At 43.2% G+C, this 22,904-nt stretch overlaps 1 protein-coding gene across 1 annotated transcript in view; it reads left to right on the forward strand.

Annotated features, from left to right (window-relative positions):
* THBS2 (thrombospondin 2) overlaps window positions 1–22,904 on the forward strand; it is a 181,694-nt gene that overhangs the window by 47,337 nt on the left and 111,453 nt on the right. The window contains exons 3-4 of the mRNA XM_073627865.1: window positions 4,193–4,746; window positions 22,132–22,216. Coding sequence (XP_073483966.1) covers window positions 4,193–4,746; window positions 22,132–22,216 — 639 coding nt within the window. The remainder of the gene's footprint in view (window positions 1–4,192; window positions 4,747–22,131; window positions 22,217–22,904) is intronic.

Raw genomic sequence — 22,904 nt, forward strand, 5'->3', positions numbered from 1 at the left:
AGAAACAGTAGTGACATGAAGTTCAGTAGGAGAAATCAGTGACAACTGCAATGATCCTAGGAGATCTACAAGGGGTCTTTAAAAAGTTTGCATACTTTCCTATATTTAACAGAGTTTTAACCTCCCTGGCGGTATGATTATTTCAGATTTTAGGTGCTGAAAGCGGTACAATTATTTTGCATGGAAATTTGGCGTTTTATATTGTAGGTCTGTAATTCTTAACAATAACACACTTAAATCTGTCCAAACAAGAGTCTAGTAGATATCCCGGGTATGATAAAGTTTGAAACACAAAAACATAAATTATAATATAATAAATAAAAATAAATAATTAAAAAAAAAAAAAAAAATTAATAATAAAATAAATTTCCCCACGATTCACTATCGCTCAATTCTGAAAGTGTTCTAATTTACTACCGCTGTTTTCTAGCTGGTCTAAAGCCACTTTTGACGTGAAGGGACACTTTTTGGTTGCTATGGACAATCTCCAGTTTCCAGGCAGAAAGAACAGTATATATAACATAAAACTGCATGCAGGGCATGGGCCAAAGCACTGGGGACAAAAGGGATGTGAAATCATTTCATACAGTACTGTAATCTGTAAGATTACAGTACTGTATGTGTTATGATTTTACACTTTTTTTAATTTGCCGCCAGGCTCCGCCCCCGTGCGTCGCGCCACTCGCAGGGAACGGAGCCTGGCACGGAGAGGCTTCGGAGGAGGACGGAGCCCACAGACAGTGCGGGGGACATCGCAGGATCCCGGGGACAAGGTAAGTAAAGCCACACCAGGATCCTGCGATATAATCCCGAGTGTGGCTCGGGGTTACCGCTAATGGTCCTGAATTTTAACCCCGAGCCACACTCGGGAAAACCGCCAGGGAGGTTAAAAAAAGTACAGAAAATTTTTGAAGAACCCTCGTACAATCCCAGAACTGTAATGCCCCGTACACACGGTCGGACTTTGTTCGGACATTCCGACAACGAAATCCTAGGATTTTTTCCGACGGATGTTGGCTCAAACTTGTCTTGCATACACACGGTCACACAAAGTTGTTGGAAAATCTGATCGTTCTAAACGCCGTGACGTAAAACACGTACGTCGGGACTATAAACGGGGCAGTGGCCAATAGCTTTCATCTCTTTATTTATTCTGAGCATGCGTGGCACTTTGTCCGTCGGATTTGTGTACACACGATCGGAATTTCCGACAACAGATTTTGTTGTCAGAAAATTTTATATCCTGCTCTCAAACTTTGTGTGTCGGAAAATCCGATGGAAAATGTGTGATGGAGCCTACACACGATCAGAATTTCCGACAACAAGGTCCTATCACACATTTTCCATCGGAAAATCCAACCGTGTGTACAGGGCATTAGTCTCCCAGAAGACTATGGAGGAAGATAACACAGCATTGGACTGGTGTTTGGAGGCGCAAATAACAAGAGGTTATTATTTATAGACTAATATTATAAGTATATGTTTGATAGTAACTTTTGTTTGACAATATGTTTGCTTTAATAGAGGCATCTCAATCTAAGTCAATATAGCAAAGTTTTCATTCAGTATTTCCATAGTGGGATAGCCAACTATAGCTGTAATCCACTGTTATCATTCAGTTACAAGAAATTAACAGTTCCCCCGCCAACAACAATAGTTTCACACAGTGGCAGTGCCATGGAAGTGCTTGGGTATGCTATAGCACCACCAAACATTTCCAAGCACCCCCATAGCTCCCCCATCAGTAACAAGTGCCAGCACATATATTACCATATTGCAAACTCTGATTTTCACCTTGCTGAAAGAGGGCTCAGAGCTACTTATCTGCAGTCAACAAAGTAATCATATGGCTTCTGACACTTAGACTACAGCTCCAGCCGAGGCACCTGCAGGCAAGCTGTTAGGGTCCATGACTATCCCTATCAGACCTTTGGAGCACTGTACAAAGTATAGTGGAAGAAAGGAAGATCTTGTAGTGTGGGTGGGATGCAGTCTGCTGACTGTTTCAGTGTGGAAGTTGGTCTGAAGCCTGGGTAAAAAAAGTCCCTCTATTCTTTTTTATTTTACAAAACAGGGGTGCTTTATTACAATCTGCAATATTACAGTATAAACAAAACACAAAAAATTTAGTCTAGCACAGCACTAGACAAAAAGATGTACACATTGGATACAGTCATGTCCAACAATCAAACCCATTAGGGAATAGCCAAACAGAGGCAGAATATACATAGTCTACCATAAACAGTTAACCAGATAAGATCACCTTCCAGGGAAGGAAAGCCCTCACACATCTAGAAACACAATGTTGTAAATTGGGGAGAGAGGGAGGGGAAGAGGCAAACAGAAGGGGAGGGGGGATGATGGAGAAGGAGCAGGTGAACCAAAATAGCTAAGAGGAGGGAGAAGGAAGGGCAAGTGAATAGGACCCTCCCGACCTGTATCAGACCCTACATTCTAATCAGACAATATAGTTGAATCTCCTCAAGTCATAGTCCAAAAGCACCACACCCTATCAAATTTCCAGGGGCAGCCCCTATTCATGTACATTATCTTATACAGAGGGAGGGCCACATATACCATAGCCTCCCATGAAGACACTTCAGATTATGGCATCCATGCTTAGAACATGTGCTGCCTTTCTGCTGTCTTTTTTACTTTGGTCACTACATTTTCTACTTGGCTCTGAGGCTGTGATGCAAGGGATATACTGGGGAGGGGGGGGGGGGGACGCACCTTGTGGGGGTAGAGAGAAGATCCCTATTGCCCTCTTCTTTCTACCACACTCCCTGATGGGATTTATTTTTGTACTGACTATTATTTTGGAGTTTATTATAATGCCAGGGATTATTGCTTGCCCTAACACTTGTAGTGGGTTATTGTGTTGGGGGCTATTGACCTGACACTTGCTGATGGTTATCATTTCTGACCCTGACACTTTCTAAGGGTTATTGCAAGGGATTGTCATTGCTGGCCCAAACACTTTCTGTGGGTTACTGCTGACCCTGACATTTACTGGGAGTTACAGGCTCAGAAGTGCACAGTGGGCTGTCAGATACACACACCACATTTTCCTTCTTAGTCAGTTTTGTCAAGATTGGTGGCAGGCACCCACGTAGTAGTCCTCATTTCTATTTTCATTCCCTTCAAGGTGTCATTCCTAATTATTTTTAAATGTTGACAACTATGACTTGCTGAAATGTAAGGGACACTGTTACATACTTCGGACCACTGCACTCTGAACATAATAATGTGCTTGAAAGGGAATAAAGTCTGTGTACAGAATGTTTTTTATGTAGCATTGTATTTTCCATTTTCTGATTTCTCAGCGCTGTTGCACTTTGAATGATAATTGCGTGGTCATGCAACACTGTACCCAAAAACATTTTTTATAATTTTTCTCATTATGTTATGTGTGATTTTATTATTGCATGGGCTTCAGGGTCAGAGACTTACCTCCCCCATTTATTTTCCCTGCACGGCACTCCCTCCCATACCCCCCACAAATGTCTGGAATTGTTCCTGTTTTCACATGTAAAGTACACTGGTTCCACTACCCAGAGAAAACATGGAAAACAATCATTGGTAGCTGGGGGAGTGACTGTATGTACTATGTATAATTTATGAAAAAAAGTTGGTGATTTTAGCAGAAGATTTGGGGATTAGATTTCATCTTTCTTCTACTGTTGCTGTTTTTTGTGGAATTCTGATACTGCATTAATCCCTGCACCCAGCAGTGGGAATTTAGGCATGAGCCAAAAGTCAATATATATATATATATATATATATATATATATATGAATACTGCAAGCTAAAAACTAGCATTCATCCAAAAACCTCCAGGATATGTGACGTAAGCAACAGGAGTGTTGCTTTATTTTCATTACTTGATCTGTATATTGTTTTATCATTTGCCTTTTTTAACTTTTAACCCCACAATAGAAGATTTTTTATTCTTTATTGGAATTGCAACCTCTATTTTTTATCTAATTACGTTCTTCATCATAACAACAAGATTGCATGATTTCCAAAGTTTTTTTTATGGTGTGTTATTGGTACCTAATCTTCAATAAATGAAAATGAAATGAAAACTTGACATATGGAGATGTTAAAATTCCACTGTAAAGATATAAATGTACATTGTATAAAGCCTAACTAAAATTGAACTAAATATGCTACTTCTTTCTAATTTTAGATGAAGATGGGGAAGATGAGACTACTTTTGATTTATTTGAAATTAGTAATATAAACAAAAAGACCATTGGAGTCAAAATGTTTCGAGGACATGATCCAAGTTCTCCTGCATACCGATTTCTCCGGTTTGATCATATACCTCCTGTTAAATCTGAAAAAATGAGGGGAATTATTCACCTGATGCAACTAAATGAAGGTTTTATTTTAACTGCCACAATAAAACAAGACAAACAAAACAGAGGAACGCTTATTTCCATTGAGGGCCCTGGCATTTCCAACAGAATGTTTGAACTTGTGTCAAATGGACGAGCCAATACTCTGGACCTAATTTATTGGATAGAAGGAACTCAAAACGTGATATCCTTGGAGGATGTTGACCTGGCTGACTCTCAGTGGAAAAATATTACTGTTCAGCTCACAGGTGAAAACTTCAACCTCTATGTTGGTTGTGACCTTATGGACAGTTTCCGCCTGGAGGAAACCTTCTACGAGCATCTGAAATCTGATAACAAGATGTTTTTGGCCAGGGGCTCAATACGTGAAAACCACTTTAGGGTAAGCAAAATCAATATTGTAAAAGCAGTAATGTAGCACGATGATCTTGTTTGTGGTATTTACAGTGGGGACGGAAAGTATTCAGACCCCCTTAAATTTTTCACTCTTTGTTATATTGCAGCCATTTGCTAAAATTATTTAAGTTCATTTTTTTCCTCATTATTGTACACACAGCACCCATATTAATAGAAAAACACAGAATTGTTGACATTTTTGCAGATTTATTAAAAAAGAAAAACTGAAATATCACATGGTCCTAAGTATTCAGACCCTTTGCTGTGACACTCATATATTTAACTCAGGTGCTGTCCATTTCTTCTGATCATCCTTGAGATGGTTCTACACCTTAATTTGAGTCCAGCTGTGTTTGATTATACTGACTGGACTTGATTAGGAAAGCCACACACCTGCCTATATAAGACCTTACAGCTCACAGTGCATGTCAGAGCAAATGAGAATCATGAGGTCAAAGAAACTGCCAGAAGAGCTCAGAGACAGAATTGTGGCAAGGCACAGATCTGGCCAAGTTAACAAAACATTTCTGCTGCACTTAAGGTTCCTAAGAGCACAGTGGCCTCCATAATCCTTAAATGGAAGACATTTGGGATGACCAGAACCCTTCCTAGAGCTGGCCATCCAGCCAAACTGAGCTATCGGGGGAGATGAGCCTTGGTGAGAGAGGTAAAGGAGAACCCAAAGATCACTGTGACTGAGCTCTAGAGATGCAGTCAGGAGATGGGAGAAAGTTGTAGAAAGTCAGCCATCACTGCAGCCCTCCACCAGTCGAGGCTTTATGGCAGAGTGGTCCAACGGAAGCCTCTCCTCAGTGCAAGACACATGAAAGCCCGCATGGAGTTTGCTAAAGAACACCTGAAGGACTCCAAGCTGGTGAGAAATAAGATTCTCTGGTCTGATGAGACCATGATAGAACTTTTTGGCCTTAATTCTAAGTGGTATGTGTGGAGAAAACCAGGCACTGCTCATCACCTGTCCAATACAGTCCCAACAGTGAAGCATGGTGGTGGCAGCATCATGCTGTGGGGGTGTTTTTCAGCTGCAGGGACAGGACGATTGGTTGCAATCGAGGGAAAGATGAATGAATGCCAAGTACAGGGATATCCTGGACGAAAACCTTCTCCAGAGTGCTCACCATCTTGGAGTCCTTTAGGTGTTTTTTAGCAAACTCCATGCGGGCTTTCATGTGTCTTGTACTGAGGAGAGGCTTCCGTCGGGCCTCTCTGCCATAAAGCCCCGACTGGTAGAGGGCTGCAGTGATGGTTGACTTTCTACAACTTTCTCCCATCTCCCGACTGCATCTTTGGAGCTCAGCCACAGTGATCTGTGGGTTCTTCTTTACCTCTCTCACCAAGGCTCTTCTCCCCCGATAGCTCAGTTTGGCCGGACGGCCAGCTCTAGGAAGGGTTCTGGTCATCCCAAACGTCTTCCATTTAGGGATTATGGAGGCCACTGTGCTCTTAGGAACCTTAGGTGCAGCAAAATTTTTTTGTAACCTTGGCCAGATCTGTGCCTTGCCACAATTCTGTCTCTGAGCTCTTCAGGCAGTTCCTTTTGACCTCATGATTCTCATTTGCTCTGACATGCACTGTGAGCTGTAAGTTCTTATATAGGCAGGTGTGTGGCTTTCCTAATCAAGTCCAATCAGTATAATCAAAACACAGCTGTACTCAAATGAAGGTGTAGAACCATCTCAAGGATGATCAGAAGAAATGAACAGCACCTGATATAATATATGAGTGTCACAGCAAAGGGTCTGAATACTTAGGACCATGTAATATTTCAGTTTTTCTTCCTTTATAAATCTGCAAAAATGTCAACAATTCTGTGTTTCTCTGTCAATATTGGGTGCTGTGTGTACATTAATGAGGGAAAAAAATGAACTTAAATGATTTTAGCAAATGGCTGCAATATAACAAAGAGTGAAAAATTTAAGGGGGTCTGAATACTTCCGTCCCCACTGTGTGTGTATATATATATATATATATATATATATATATATATATATATATATATTAGAAGACAGAGTTTTTATATATATATATATATATATATATATATATATATATATATATATTCACTATATATTCAGTATACTGTATACATGCAGATCCGGTCATCTGTGTCCCTGTTTGAAAATATGTTGGAAAATTTTTCCCTCATATTTTATCCTGGTGACTTTAAAAACTCTATACAAAGCCAACAAAGTTTTACCTGAACTTTCACTTTAATTGCCTTCCCACTTTTTGATCATTTTTAATTTTGTTGTGCCTACATCTCACTCTTATTTTATAATTTTAGTAGCTGTCTTGGGTTATGTTTACAAAAAAAAGTCCCTTTGGGTTATAGCAACATGTTGGACTAATTTATCATAAGGTTTTCCTTTGCCTTCTTCTGGATATTTTCTATTGGTTGAACCTGTGTCTTTTTTTCAACCTAATTATGTACAGTAACTATATGTAAAAACCAAGTGGCCAGTGGAATCATCTTACATTTATTCTATCTATTGCTCATGATCAGATCAGCTTTTTACAGCTTCATGAGAGAAGTAATACAATAGAGACTTCTTTGAGTGTTTAAACTCATATACAGTATATGCACATTGCAAATAGGTAACTCTACAGTAAAATATTTATTTGGAAGTGAACATGTAGACACTTTCCTGAGTTGAACCTGTGACAAGGCCAGATCATGGACATTTAAATATTCTTAATGAGCAATAAATAAGCTTTAAAACTCACCCTCTCTGACTTCTGTACCTGCAGACACTGTGAAGCAATGAATCCACAGCAGAAGCGCTAAAGTCATTCAAGTCACTATTTTTAGCAATTCAGCTCATCTTGCTCCCCTCCCAATGCACCTGCTTAACCCCTGTTCACACGAGCCAAATAATGGGCAGTATCGGGTGGTTCAATAGAAACCATCCGACATTCGGCCCATGTGTGCGGCAACCGGTCAGACAGAGGTCGGTCGAACATCTGGCTTCTGACAACGGGACATGACCAAAAAAGTTCTGCCAATCAGCATCCGATCAGCGATCTCAGTCAATGGCTGAGAGCACTGACTGGTGTGTTTTGGTGGAGGGGCAGTCCCCCTGTCAAAACACAATAGTTCAGTGGGGAAGATTGCTGTACTAACACCAGACCTTTTCAGTTTTTTTTTGTTCAGCCCGCTGGGTTGAGCAAAAAAAACATGATAGTGTGTACTAGGCTTTAGTGTTTTAAAAAATACAAGGTTACTGAGTCACTGCTGGGAGGGTTGCCTGATATATGGATCCGTGAAGGCTTAGTTGCCAGACATCACAGTCTACACTTTACTTTAAACACTAAAATACTATGTATTGGTTTAAAAGGAAAGCGACTCTAACCAGTCAGTAAACAGCAGTTTATTAATGCATTTGGTCAGACAAAGCATTGGTTGGTCAATTCAATAATATTTACAACAACTGTATAAGTGAGTAAGGAATGATCCTCAGCTACTTACATTTACAACAAAAGAAAACTTGTATCTTGCCCATTCAAAGCATAGCAATAGGTCTTCTTTAATGCCCCTCTCCCCAGCAGTGCATTCTCACTTTTCCCTCTCTCCCCTGTTGCTCTCTTCTGCCAGCTGTGAAGGAGCCTCGTGCAAACAAGGCTAAGATATTTCCGTGTGAAGATACTTTTGTATCCTTGACACATAGCGATTGTACTGTTTGGCTGCTGTCCATCTGATTTGGGCTTGTGGCAGTATAGGTACAATTAAAAGGTGTTTTCTGTGGGTTATAAGCACCCTTTTTACACACTAAGTGTTGACTAATTAGATCCTTACTGTGTTGGCATTCTGTCCTCTTGGCCTACGATCATATGGTGCTTCTGTGGTTAGCCCACAACAAAGTGTCAGTTAGGTGTCCGATTTGTCTGACGCAATATTGCAGTCCCACTATAAGTTGCTGATCGTTGACATTACTAGTAAATAAATAAAAAAAAATATTCATTAGTTTGTAGAAGCTATAACTTTTGTGCAAACCAATCAATAATCAAGAACTCCTCCAGTGAGAGTGGGGGGGAAGCCAAGGGGAAGGCAAGGAAGATTTTGGTGGTAGGGGACTCAGTTCTCAGAAGGACAGAGAGGGCAATCTGTCACAAGGACCTGAAGCGCCGAACTGTATGTTGTCTACAGGGCACTCAGGTTCGGCACATCATGGATTTGGTGGACAGGTTACTGGGGAGGGCTGGGGAAGACCCGGCTGTCATGGTGCACGTTGGCACCAATGACAAAGACAGAGGAAGATGGTGCGTACGATTTTAGGGATTTAGGAGCTAAATTGAGGAATAGGACCTCCAAGGTAGTATTTTCAGAAATACTACCGGTACCTCGAGCCACATCAGAAAGGCAGCGGGAGATTAGGGAAGTAAACCAGTGGCTGAGAAGCTGGTGTAGAAAGGAGGCGTTTGAGTTACCAACTCTATAGAAGGGGCGGACTGCGCCTAAATGAGGAGGGTGCAGATCTGCTGGGAGTAAAGATGGCCAAAAAGTTAAAGGAGCCAGTGTGGAATGTATTTCAGTGGGTCATACTGGGGGCATTAGTGGTAGGTTGACTAAAACACCTAAACCCATGATAAGTATAGTAACTAGTCCTAGTTGCAATCTCAGAACACCCAATAAGGATATAGTATGCATCTGTACAAAACTGCGAGGCAGGTTCACTAATGCCAGTAGTCTGGCTGACAAGATAGGAGAAATAGAGCTGCTACTGTATGAGGAGGAATTAGATTTCGTGAGAATTTCAGAGACCTGGTTCAATAGCTCTCATGATTGGCTGGCAACCATTCAAGGGTATTCCCTATATTGCAGGGACAGGGATGGTAAAAAAGGGGCAGGGGTATGCCTGTATATCAAAAAATGATATACAGGTGAATGTGAGGGATGACATTACTAATGGAGCAGGGGAAGAGGTGGAATCCTTATGGGTAGAGTTACAACGGGAGGAAAACAAGGAGAAAGTAATACTGGGATTATGCTATAGGCCCCCAAACCTGAGGGAGGAGGGGGAGACGGACCTCCTATCACAGTTTGGATTGGCGGCAAGGATGGGAAGTGTCATTATAATGGGGGATTTTAATTATCCAGACATAGACTGGGCGGAAGGAACCGCGCCTTCATCTAAGGCTCGCCATTTCCTAAATGTCTTACAGTAAAATTTCACGGGTCAGATGGTTAATGCACCAACAAGAAACAATGCGTTACTAGACCTACTGAGTACTAACAATACAGACTTGATCGTGGATATAGAAATATGGGGCAACTTAGGAAAACAGCGATCACAATTCGTTTCAGCATAAGTCACACAAATAGGAAACATAAGAGGAATACAAAGACACTGAATTTCAAAGGAGCCAATTTCCATAAACTACGCTCCTTGCTAGAAGATACTAAATGGGATAAAATCCTAGAAACAAAGAACACGGAGGAAAAATTGATGTGCTTTAGGAGCATAATAAATAAGGGTATTAGCCAGTGCATCCCAAAGGGTAATACATTTAAAAGGGCTAATAAAAGCCCTGGGTGGCTTAACACCAATGTAAAAATTAATATAAAAGCAAAGAAGAAGGCCTTCAAAAAATACAAGGCTGATGGATCATCATCAGCATTCCAACTGTACAACGAATACAATAAGAAATGTAAGGATGTAATCAGGGCAGCTAAGATAGAACACAAAAGGCACATAGCGGAGGAAAGTAAAAAAAGTGTCTATGTGAAAGTACATAAATAGTAAAAGAGGGAGGACAGATCATATTGGCCCCATAAAGAATGATGAAGGGAATCTGGTCACTAAGGATGGTGAGATGGGGAAGGTTTTGAATGTATTCTTCTCCTCAGTCTTCACAAGGGAAATGGGGGGCTTCAGTAACCAAAACTGCAATGTTTTTCCTCATGACACATCACAGGAAGCATCCTCATGGTTAACAGAGGATAAAATTAGAAAGACTTATAAAACTTAACATAAATAAGTCACCGGGACCAGATGGCTTGCACCGAGGGTCCTTAAGGAACTCAGTCAAGTAATTGCCAGACTGTTGTTCCTAATTTTTACAAACAGTCTACTGACTGGTATGGTACCAGCTGATTGGAGAAAAGCCAATGTAACAGGCATGTACTGGCCATCGGGACTACTGGGAGTTTCCCAGTGGGCCTATGGCTCAGTGGGCCGGTTTCAATGACAGCTGAGGTAGAGTGGCCAGGGACTTGCAAACCCTGTCCACCGATAAGCTAATCTTCCGCTGTGCAGCTGTCTAGAAAAAAAAACTTTTCAGAGCTCCCTGTGTTCAGTGGGGGCCGGGGGACATAAAGCAAACTATTTCATCACTTTTGGCTTTGGATGGATCAATCCGCAGCAACGCACTACACAGTTGAAGGCCGGCCTGTGCTATATCAGTACACTGGAGCCGTCCGGGAGCACTGCTGCGGATTAATCCGCCTAAAGCCGAAAGTGATGAAATAGTCCGCTTTCTGTCCCTCAGCCCCCACTGAACACAGGCGAGACCCGGAGTTTTTTTCTAAACAGTTACACAGCAGGAGTCGGGAAATTAGCTGACTGGTGGACAGGATTTGGGAGTCCGCGCCCGCTCACCTCGCCCCCCCCCCCCCCAGTTTCCTCCAGCCCTAGTTACCCAGCTCTGTGGTGTCCAGGAGGAAGGGAGGGGACCAGATGTACCAGCATTGCACAGCTGATCCTGGGCTCCCAGCTCCAGAGGAACCACCTGCAGGACAAGCACTGCACCCGAGACCTAGGTAGAAGAAGCTGTGCAGACCAGGTACTGGGGACTAACTTTGATAGGCACTGGTGTGGCTGCATTAACGGGCACTGGTGTGGCTGCATTAATGGGCACTGATGTGGCTGCGCTGATGGGCACTGATGTGGCTGTGCTGATGGGCACTGATCAGGCTGCATTAATGGGCATGGGTGAGGCTTCGTTAATGGGCAATGGTGTGGCTGCATTAATGGAGACTGGTGTGGCTGCACTGATGGGCACTGATCAGGCTGCATTACTGGGCACTGGTGTGGCTGCATTACTGGCCACTGGTGTGGCTGCATTAATGGGCACTGGTGTGGCTGCACTGATGGGCACTAGGGATGAGCTTCGAGTTCGAGTCGAACTCATGTTCGACTCGAACATTGGCTGTTCGCAAGTTCGCCGAACAGCGAACAATTTGGGGTGTTTGCGGCAAATTTGAATGCCGCGGAACACCCTTTAAAAGTCTATGGGAGAAATCAAACGTGCTAATTTTAAAGGCTTATATGCAAGTTATTGTCATAAAAAGTGTTTGGGGACCTGGGACCTGCCCCAGGGGACATGGATCAATGCAAAAAAAAGTTTTAAAAACAGCCGTTTTTTCAGGAGCAGTTATTTTAATAATGCTTAAAGTCAAACAATAAAAGTGTAATATGCCTTTAAATTTCATAGCTGGGGGGTGTCTATAGTATGCCTGTAAAGGGGCGCATGTTTCCCGTGTTTAGAACAGTCTGACAGAAAAATGACATTTCAAAGGAAAAAAGTCTTTTAAAACTACTCGCGGCTATTGCATTGCCGGTCCGACAATACACATTGAAGTTCATTGATAAAAACAGCATGGGAATTCCCCACAGGGGAACCCCGAACCAAAATTTAAAAAAAAAATGACGTGGGGGTCCCCCTAAATTCCATACCAGGCCTTTCAGGTCTGGTATGGCTATTAAGGGGAACCCCGGCCAAAATTTAAAAAAAAAAATGACGTGGGGGTCCCCCTAAATTCCATACCAGACCCTTCAGGTCTGGTATGGATTTTAAAGGGAACCCCGCTCCAAAATTTAAAAAAAAAACAGCATGGGGTCCCCCCAAAAATCCATACCAGACCCTTATCCGAGCACGCAACCTGGCAGGCCGCAGGAAAAGAGGAGGGGACGAGAGAGCGCCCCCCTCCTGAACCGTACCAGGCCACATGCCCTCAACATTCGGAGGATGCTTTGGGGTAGCCCCCCAAAACATCTTGTCCCCATGTTGATGAGGACAAGGGCCTCATCCCCACAACCCTGGCCAGCGGTTGTGGGGGTCTGCGGGCAGGGGGTTTATCGGAATATGGAAGCCCCCTTTAACAAGGGGACCCCCAGATCCCGGCCCCCCCCCTATGTGAAATGGTAACCCTACCATTTCACTAAAAAACTGTCAAAGATGTTAAAAATGACAAGAGACAGTTTTTGACAATTCCTTTATTTAAATGCTTCTTCTTTCTTCTATCTTCCTTCATCTTCTTCTTCTTCTTCTTCTGGTTCTTCTGGCTCTTCTGGTTCTTCGTCCGGCGTTCTCGTCCAGCATCTCCTCCGCGGCGTCTTCTATCTTCTTCTCCTGGGGCCGCTCCGCACCCATGGCATGGGGGGGGAGGCTCCCACTCTTCTCTTCATCTTCTTATCTTCTTTATCTTCTTCTCTTCTTCATTTTCTTCTCCGGGCCGCTCCACACCCATGCTGGCATGGTGGGAGGCTCCCGCTGTGAGACGCGTCTCCTCTTCTGACGGTTCTTAAATAACTAGGGGCGGGGCCACCCGATGACCTCACCCCCCTCTGACGCACAGGACATGATGGGACTTCCCTGTGGCATTCCCCGTGACGTCACAGGGAAGTCCCGTCAAGTCACCGTGCGTCAGAGGGGGGGCGGGGTCACCGGGTGGCCCCGCCCCCCGTTATTTAAGAACCGTCAGAAGAGGAGACGCGTCACACAGCGGGAGCCACCCTCCATGCCAGCATGGGTGCGGAGCGGCCCGGAGAAGAAAATGAAGAAGAGAAGAAGAGAAGAAGATGAAGAAGAAGATGAAGAAGAGAAGAAGATGAAGAGAACAGCGGGAGCCTCCCCCCATGCCATGGGTGCGGAGCGGCCCGAGGAGAAGAAGATAGAAGACGCCGCGGAGGAGATGCTGGACGAGAACGCCGGAGGAAGAACCAGAAGAGCCAGAAGAACCAGATGTCAAAGATGTTAAAAATGACAAGAGACAGTTTTTGACAATTCCTTTATTTAAATGCTTCTTCTTTCTTCTATCTTCCTTCATCTTCTTCTTCTTCTTCTGGTTCTTCTGGCTCTTCTGGTTCTTCGTCCGGCGTTCTCGTCCAGCATCTCCTCCGCGGCGTCTTCTATCTTCTTCTCCTGGGGCCGCTCCGCACCCATGGCATGGGGGGGGAGGCTCCCACTCTTCTCTTCATCTTCTTATCTTCTTTATCTTCTTCTCTTCTTCATTTTCTTCTCCGGGCCGCTCCACACCTATGCTGGCATGGTGGGAGGCTCCCGCTGTGAGACGCGTCTCCTCTTCTGACGGTTCCTAAATAACTAGGGGCGGGGCCACCCGATGACCTCACCCCCCTCTGACGCACAGGACATGATGGGACTTCCCTGTGGCATTCCCCGTGACGTCACAGGGAAGTCCCGTCAAGTCACCGTGCGTCAGAGGGGGGGCGGGGTCACCGGGTGGCCCCGCCCCCCGTTATTTAAGAACCGTCAGAAGAGGAGACGCGTCACACAGCGGGAGCCACCCTCCATGCCAGCATGGGTGCGGAGCGGCCCGGAGAAGAAAATGAAGAAGAGAAGAAGAGAAGAAGATGAAGAAGAAGATGAAGAAGAGAAGAAGATGAAGAGAACAGCGGGAGCCTCCCCCCATGCCATGGGTGCGGAGCGGCCCGAGGAGAAGAAGATAGAAGACGCTGCGGAGGAGATGCTGGACGAGAACGCCGGAGGAAGAACCAGAAGAGCCAAAAGAACCAGAAGAAGAAGAAGAAGATGAAGGAAGATAGAAGAAAGAAGAAAGAAGAAGCATTTAAATAAAGGAATTGTCAAAAACTGTCTCTTGTCATTTTTAACATTTTTGACAGTTTTTTAGTGAAATGGTAGGTTACCATTTCACACGGGGGGGCCGGGATCTGGGGGTCCCCTTGTTAAAGGGGGCTTCCAGATTCCGATAAGCCCCCCGCCCACAGACCCCCACAACTACCGACCAGGGTTGTGGGGATGAGGCCCTTGTCCTCATCAACATGGGGACAAGGTGTTTTGGGGGGCTGCCCCAAAGCACCCTCCCAATGTTGAGGGCATGTGGCCTGGTACGGTTCAGGAGGGGGGGCGCTCTCTCGTCCCCCCCTCTTTTCCTGTGGCCTGCCAGGTTGCCTGCTCGGATAAGGGTCTGGTATGGATTTTTGGGGGGACCCCACGCTTTTTTTTTTAATTTTGGCGAGGTGTTCCCCTTAAAATCCATACCAGACCTGAAGGGTCTGGTATGGAATTTAGGGGGACCCCCATGTCATTTTTTTTTAAATTTTGGCCGGGGTTCCCCTTAATATCCATACCAGACCTGAAGGGCCTGGTATGGAATTTAGGGGGACCCCCACGTAATTTTTTAAAAAATTTTGGTTCGGGGTTCCCCTGTGGGGAATTCCCATGCCGTTTTTATCAATGAACTTTTATGTGTATTGTCGGACCGCAATGCAATAGCCGTGAGTAGTTTTAAATGACTTTTTTCCTTTGAAATTTCATTTTACTGTCAGACTGTTCTAAACATGGGAAACATGCGCCCCTTTACAGGCATACTATAGACACCCCCCCAGGTATGAAATTTAAAGGGATATTACACTTTTATTGTTTGACTTTAAGCATTATTAAAATCACTGCTCCTGAAAAAACGTCCGTTTTTAAAACTTTTTTTGCATTGATCCATGTCCCCTGGGGCAGGACCCAGGTCCCCAAACACTTTTTATGACAATAACTTGCATATAAGCCTTTAAGATTAGCACTTTTGATTATTCATGTTTGTGTCCCATAGACTTTAACGGTGTTCGCGTGTTCAAACTAACTTTATTCCTGTTCGCATGTTCTCATGCGAACCGAACAGGGGGGTGTTCGGCTTATCCCTAATGGGCACTGATCAGGCTGCATCAATGGGCACTGGTGTGGCTATGCCCAATAGTGGAATGTTTTTACTTTTTTTGCGCAATTGCGTATAGTTTATATACTGTTGTGTGTGTTTGCAAAATTAAAGTGGGCCGGTCTGCATGAAGTCCAGAGCCACATTTTTGTCCCAGTCCAGCCCTGCAATGTAGCACCAATCTATAAAAAAGGACCAAGATATATCCCTGGGAACTACAGACCAGTTAGCTTAACTTCAATAGTATGCAAGCTCTTGGAAAAGATGATAAGGAACTATATACGAGATTTTAGTAATGAAAACGGTATCATTAGCAATAATCAGCATGGATTCATGAAAAATCATTCTTGCCAAACAAATCTGTTCACCTTCTATGAGGAGGTGACCTGCCATCTAGATGAAGGAAGGCCCGTAGACGTGGTGTATCTGGATTTTGTAAAGGCATTTGATACAGTTCCTCACAAACATTTACTGTACAAGCTAAGGTCTGTCGGCATGGACCAAAGGGTGAGTACCAGGATTGAAAACTGGCTACAAGGGCGAGTTTAGAGGGTAGTGATAAATGGGGAATACCCGGAATGGTCCAATGTGGAAAGTGGGGTCCCTCAGGCCAGTGGCGTATCTAGTGAAAATGGCACCTATGGCAGGCACTGAAATTGAGCCCCTGTCAAAACATTTGAAACCCATCTTTCAGATAACCTTAAAGGGGCTGTAAAGGTTTGTGTTTTTTCACCTTAATGCATCCTATGCATTAAAGTGAAAAAACACCTGGCAATGACAGCCCCCCGTTTACTTACCTGAGCCCGTTCACCTACTGTGCGCATCCCCTGGTGTCTTCTTCTCCACAGAGTCTGGCCGTTGATTGGATAGATAGGATAGATTGATAGCAGCACAGCCATTGGCTCGCGCTGCTGTCAATCACTTACAATGACGTGGCCGCCGGAGGGGCGGGATTGAGTCATACACTCTGTGTCTATGGACTCAGCGTGTATGACAGGGAGCGCACCCGCAAGCTAACCCCCTCGGGATAGAGCTTCCCAGAGGGGGTTAGCTATTGCGGGGAGGAGCCGAGAAAGCCGCCGAGGGGCCCCAGAACACGAGGATCGGGGCCACTCTGTGCAAAATGAACTGCACAGTGGAGGTAAGTATAACATGTTTGTTATTTTAAAAGAAAAAAAAAGAACCCACACAGCCCCTTTAACAATGATGCATTAATAGCTGACCAGTGGCAATACATTAATCCCCCTTATGCTGCATATTACAGAAATTATAAATAGGTAGCATACTAGCATTGGTAATGTCCCCCTCAGCCACCTCCCCTCCCCCAATTGGATCTAGACAGTTTATTATTAAGTCAGTCAGATGGCCGCATCCTGCATGGCATTTGGCAATGGCAATGAATCATTCATTATAAGACTCAGCTTAGCTTATACACACTTTTTGCTGAACTTGCTGGATCCTCCTCAGCGGCTCCTCTTGGTTGCAGCTTAGCTTAGGCTCTGGCAGCAGCTCTCCAAGCTCCTCCCATCCCACTTTCGGCCGTGAGTGACGTCACGCCACCGAACGGGACTACTAAGCGCCTATGGGGGAGTGAAGTGACAGCGCTGACAGGGATGGCTGGTGCTTGTGCTGGGTGCAGGAGTGCACTGGGCACATTGTTACAGTAAGGTAGAGAGACTCACACCACTACAGTACAGCTAGCTGTGGGTAGTGTGTACTGTGTGAAGCACTGCCGGCACTTCACCTGCACCCCCCTCCCTCCAGCCCAGGGTATCCGCCCCTTCCTTGTACTGGCTCGGCCCTGCTTATAGACAGTACAGCAGGGCTCAAAGTAATGGCTGGGCAGCTTGCCCAGCCATTACTTTGACACAGGCTGGCTGTCTGATACCGAAACCAGCCCACTGAGCCATTGGCCCACCGGGAAACTTCCGGTAGCCCCGATGGACAGTTCATCCCTGCTGCCCAGCCACTCATGAGCGCCCATGGCACTTGCCATATGTGCCATACATTGGATATGCCACTGCCTCAGGGTTCTGTCCTGGGACCAATCCTATTTAATTTATTCATAAATGATCTGGAGGATAGGATAAACAGCTCAATCTCAGTATTTGCCGACGATACTAAGCTAAGCAGGGCAATAGCTTCTCCGCAGGATGTGGAAACCTTGCAAGAAGATCTGAACAAATTAATGAGGTGGGCAACTACATGGAAAATGAGGTTTAATGTAGAAAAGTGTAAAATAATGCATTTAGGTGGCAAAAACATGAATGCAATCTACTGAATGAATGAATGAATTAATGATTTGCAAACTGAATCGCCTCAAGGCACTGGATGCATTCTCTGTTGTCAGCTTCTCAGAAAAGGAAGGTCTTTAGTTTTTTCCTGAAGGCCTGGTGGTTTGCTTCCATGCGGATGTTGGTTGGAAGAGCATTCCATAGTCAAGGTCCTTGGACTGCGAATCTTCGTTCTCCCTTTGCTTTGTAGCGGTATTTGGGAATGGTAAGGAGGTTTTGGTTAGCTGATCGAAGACTGCGATTCGGTGTGTAGTGTTTTATTTTCTCGCGGAGATATAGTGGGGCGTTTCCTTGTATGCATTTGTGGGTGAGGCAGAGGGTCTTGAATGTGATCCGATTATGTAATATATACACTTATTGGGTTTTTTGTATTATTTTTAATAATAATTTACCAAAAATATGTAGCAGAATTAATATTGGCTTAAATTGATAAAGAAATTAGATTTTTTTTTTTTAATTTTATTGGATGTGTTTTAGAGCAGAAAGTAAAAAAATTTTTTTTTTTTGTTCTAAATTGTCGGTCGTTCTTTGTTATTAGCGCAAAAAAAATAAAAAACAGCTGATCAAATACCACCAAAAGAAACCTTTAGTTGTGGGGAAAAAAAAGACAAATTTTAATTCAGTTAAAGTAACGCAGTGCCGTATCGTAAAAAATGGCCTGGTCTTCCGGAGGTCAAGTGGATAACAAAATGGTGCTTGGTCAACTATTAATTAGCCATAAAAAAATGGAGCTACCCATTGGACTACAACAAAATGACGATGATTAATGAGCAATTACCGCGCCGTGCAGGCTATTTAAGGGGAAGGTGTTTGATGTCAGCAGTAGGCCTATCCACTGAAGATGTGTATGCGCACAAAATGCGCAAGCCTACCCCCCAGTATAGACCCCCTGAGTGTCAACAAAAAGGGGTTTTTCCAAGTATAGCCTCCACATACAGCTTTAAGCAAGTAAGAATGCTTTCAAAAATATATATTTTAATTGTTTTTTTTTTGTGTGTGACGACCCTTTGGCTTCAAAACAGCATTGATTCTTCCAAACATCTTGGAGAACTAACCACAGACCTTCCGTGTATGTAGGCTGCTGCAAAGTCTCTTCATGTAATCCCAGACATACTTGATGATGTTGTCAGGACTCTGTGGGGGCCAAACCCCCACTTCCAGGATTCCTTGTTCTTTTTTACACTGTAGATAGTTCTAAATTTCATTGGCTGTATGTTTGAAGTTATTGTCCTGCTTCAGAATAAATTTGGGCCCAATCACACACCTCCCTTATGACATGGCATGATGGATAATTATCTGTGTATATTTCTCAGCATTGTGAACACCATTGATTGGGCAACGTTGAGGACAGTAGAACCAGTGGACTGCCAAGACAACTTAATGCAAGACACATTCTTACTTCCCATCAATATGAGAAGATGCTCAGCAGTACCATCAGCAGAGAACTGGCAGAGACCAGTGGGACCCAGATACACCCATCTACTGTCCGTAGAAGTCTTGCTTAAAGTGGTCTTTACGGAAGAATTGCTGCCAAAAAGCCATACTTCTGACGTGGAAACAAGGCTAAGGGACTAAACTATGCATGAAAACATAGAAACTGGGATGCAGAAAAATGACAGCAGGTGCTGTGGACTTGTGAGTCAAAATTTGAAATATCTGGCTGTAGTAGGAGGCAGTTTGTTCGCTGAAGGGCTGGAAAGCGGTACAATAATGGGTGTCTGCATTCAACCATGAAGCATGGTGGAGGTTCCTTGCAAGTTTAGGGCTGCATTTCTGCAAATTGAGTTGGAGATTTGGTCAGAATCAATGGTATCCTCAATGATGAGAAATACAGACATCATGCCATATTATCAGGGAGGCGTGTGATTGGCCCCAGATTTATTCTGCAGCAGGTCAACAACCCCAAACAAACAGCCAATGTCATTAGAAATTACTGTATCTTCAGTGTAAAGAAGAACAAGGAGGCCTGGAAGTGATGGTTTGGCCCCAATTTTTCACACCTGCCTAAAACTTTTGCACAGTAGTGTACATCTCTTTGGTTTTACCTCATAGAGGATGCAATACATAGCTTTTTTTAACCTTTGAGTCCTATTTTTTAGACATCTGTGCAAAATGTATTGTTTAATCTCATGTATATTTATTTTAATTATATGTACAATAGTGTAACGTGTGTATTGATCATATAGCATCCAATAACAATAATTCCAAATCATACACTATCACTTACCATCTGATATTTCTTTATTTTCATTCCTATGCATGTGTAAATGTATACTTATATGTGTGTGGCTATGTGTGCACATATATACAGTATACAACAGTATACTGTTTGTTATTCATGATTTTATGTGATTGTGATTGTGTGATTCTATGACCACACCAGTCTAATTTACATTTGCATTATATTGTGTTTTGTTGTATCCCTGATAAAGGGGGAGTTTTTCTGACCCCTGAAACACATTGGTTGTCTGCTCTCCTTCCATTAGTGCATGCTTTTTTCTGCTAACCTGCTGTTGTACCCATTGGAGGGCAGCCTTGTCTATTGTGAGCAACCTGACCTGAACTAGTGAGCTCTTCAAATGTTTTCACCCTCTGGCTACTTTGTATGAACTCACATCAAAATCTGAACACCTCTTGGGTGCTTTTTTCTTAACCACTTCAGCCACAGAAGATTTGGCTGCTCAATGACCAGGCCATTTTTTGCAATACAGCACTGCATCGCTTTAACTGACAATTGCACGGTCGTGCAATGCTGTACCCAAAATTGATATCTTTTTTTCCCCCACAAATAGAGCTTTCTTTTGGTGGTATTTGATCGCCTCTGCGGTTTTTATTTTTTGCGCTATAAACAAAAGAAGAGCGACAATTTTGAAAAAACACAATATCTTTTAATTTTTGCTATAATAAATATCCCACATTTTTTATCAAAAAAACATTTTTTTTCCTCAGTTTAGGCCAATATGTATTCTTCTACATATTTTTGGTAAAAAAAATCCCAAAAAGCCTATATTTATTGGTTTGCACAAAAGTTATAGCGTCTACAAAATAGGGACTATATTTATGGCATTTTTATTATTATTTTTTTTTACTAGTAATGGCGGCGATCTGCGATTTTTATCGGGACTGCGATATGGTTGCGGACAAATTGGACACGTTTGACACATTTTTGGGACTATTGACAATTATACAGTGATTAGTGCTATAAAAATGCACTGTTTACTGTATAAATGTCACTGGCAGGGAAGAGGTTAACACTAGGGGGTGTTCAAGGGGTTAACTGTGTTCCCTAGGTGTGTTCTAACTGTAGGGGGGTGGGACTGTCTAGGAGGAGAGAGAGATCAATGTTTATACTTATTATGAACACGCGATCTGTATCTACTCCCCTGAAAGAGTCGGGATTTGTGTGTTTACACAAACAGATCCCAGTTCTTGCTCTGCCACAAGTGATCGCAGGTGCCCGCCAGTCATCGCGCCCGCCGGGCACTCGCATCGGCTTCGAGGCATGCGCACCTACAGCGCCCCTCGTGGCCAAAAGGCGAAGGTAACGTCGTTTTGCTCAGCCATGCCATTCTGTCTCAGTAAAACTGCGGCGGCTGGTCAGTAAGCAGTTAACAGGGGCACAGACAGCAAAAAAAAACCTGACAGGTGTTCTAATCCCTCTCCACTCTTCCAAAAACTAAAAAAAAGATTTTGCCTTTCCTTTTACTTTAACCTTCAGGAGCCACAACATACTCTGCCTAATCCCAAAAAGAAGTAAATGATCCCCTCTATGTCCTTGGCCCCTGATTCTGAATTGATGGGGCCCGGGGAACTTGTATTTAATTGCTGGGGCCAGGGCATGCACTCAAAAGTTTTTAAAGGACATCCTCTGTGCCCCATGCCCCGTTGGTTTACTGAAGGGGCCCAGGCTTGGAACAGGAGGGCCAGCTCTACCCCTCTATCAGCAGTCCTACATTCTGGTATAAAGAAAAGAAAATGATGATAGCTGGGGACAGAAAGGAGAATATGATTGGTTGGTTCTTTGGGGTATTTTTGTGCATGAGACATTTTGTATTTTGGCCAGTGTTGTAGTGATACAGAAAGAGCATTTTGTTTCAGAATGTATATTCGTATAGTTTAATTGAATATTTGGTGACATTTTTAATTACTGTTTCAGGGACTGCTTCAAAATGTTCAGTTAATCTTTGACACTCCAGTTGAAGACGTCTTGAAGAAGAAAGGTTGTCAGCTTGGCCACACAGGTACTTTTTACAAGCATTACAAGTGTCTTCCATTATACACTAGTAATTATAATTTGCAAAAACATTTTACTTTTGTGTCTTTTCTTTTATCTAGTCTATAAATTACCAAGAACTCTGTGATAGTGTACATACACAAGCAAATAATCTTGGAACTACAACATGAACAATAACCTGTCCTACTGGGGCTAATTTACTAAAGTATGAATTTTCTGTATAACCTGTGTTGACTTCAAGTGCTCCACTTCAGTAAAAGTTAAAACAAATAGAAATGTCAGTCAATTTGACATAATAAAACCCAGGTATTAAAATTACTCTTTTTTGTAAATAAACCTTATAACTACATTTAAAAAGAAGAATTCAAGAAAAATGCCCTTTGTTTTCTGAATGGACTATATCATGAAGGCTTTGATCATGTGGACATTTTAATAAAAGACATAACAGGCAAACACATGAGGGACTGTTTGTGTTTATACCAGATTTTATTGACAGGGATTGGGTTAGAGGAGGACAGGGAAAAGATACAGGGAAAGGGTTTACTGCGCCTGTATTATTTAATGCTGAATATTTAATAAAAATGATCTCGAAAGGAAGAGATCAAAACAAAATAAAAAATTTGATAAATAGATAAACAATGTGGATATTAAAATACAGATATATGAGGGTAGGGTTTGTCCAACTACTAATATTC

The sequence above is a fragment of the Aquarana catesbeiana genome, linkage group LG04 (genome assembly GCF_042186555.1).
Source record: "Aquarana catesbeiana isolate 2022-GZ linkage group LG04, ASM4218655v1, whole genome shotgun sequence".
Taxonomy (NCBI): domain Eukaryota; kingdom Metazoa; phylum Chordata; class Amphibia; order Anura; family Ranidae; genus Aquarana; species Aquarana catesbeiana.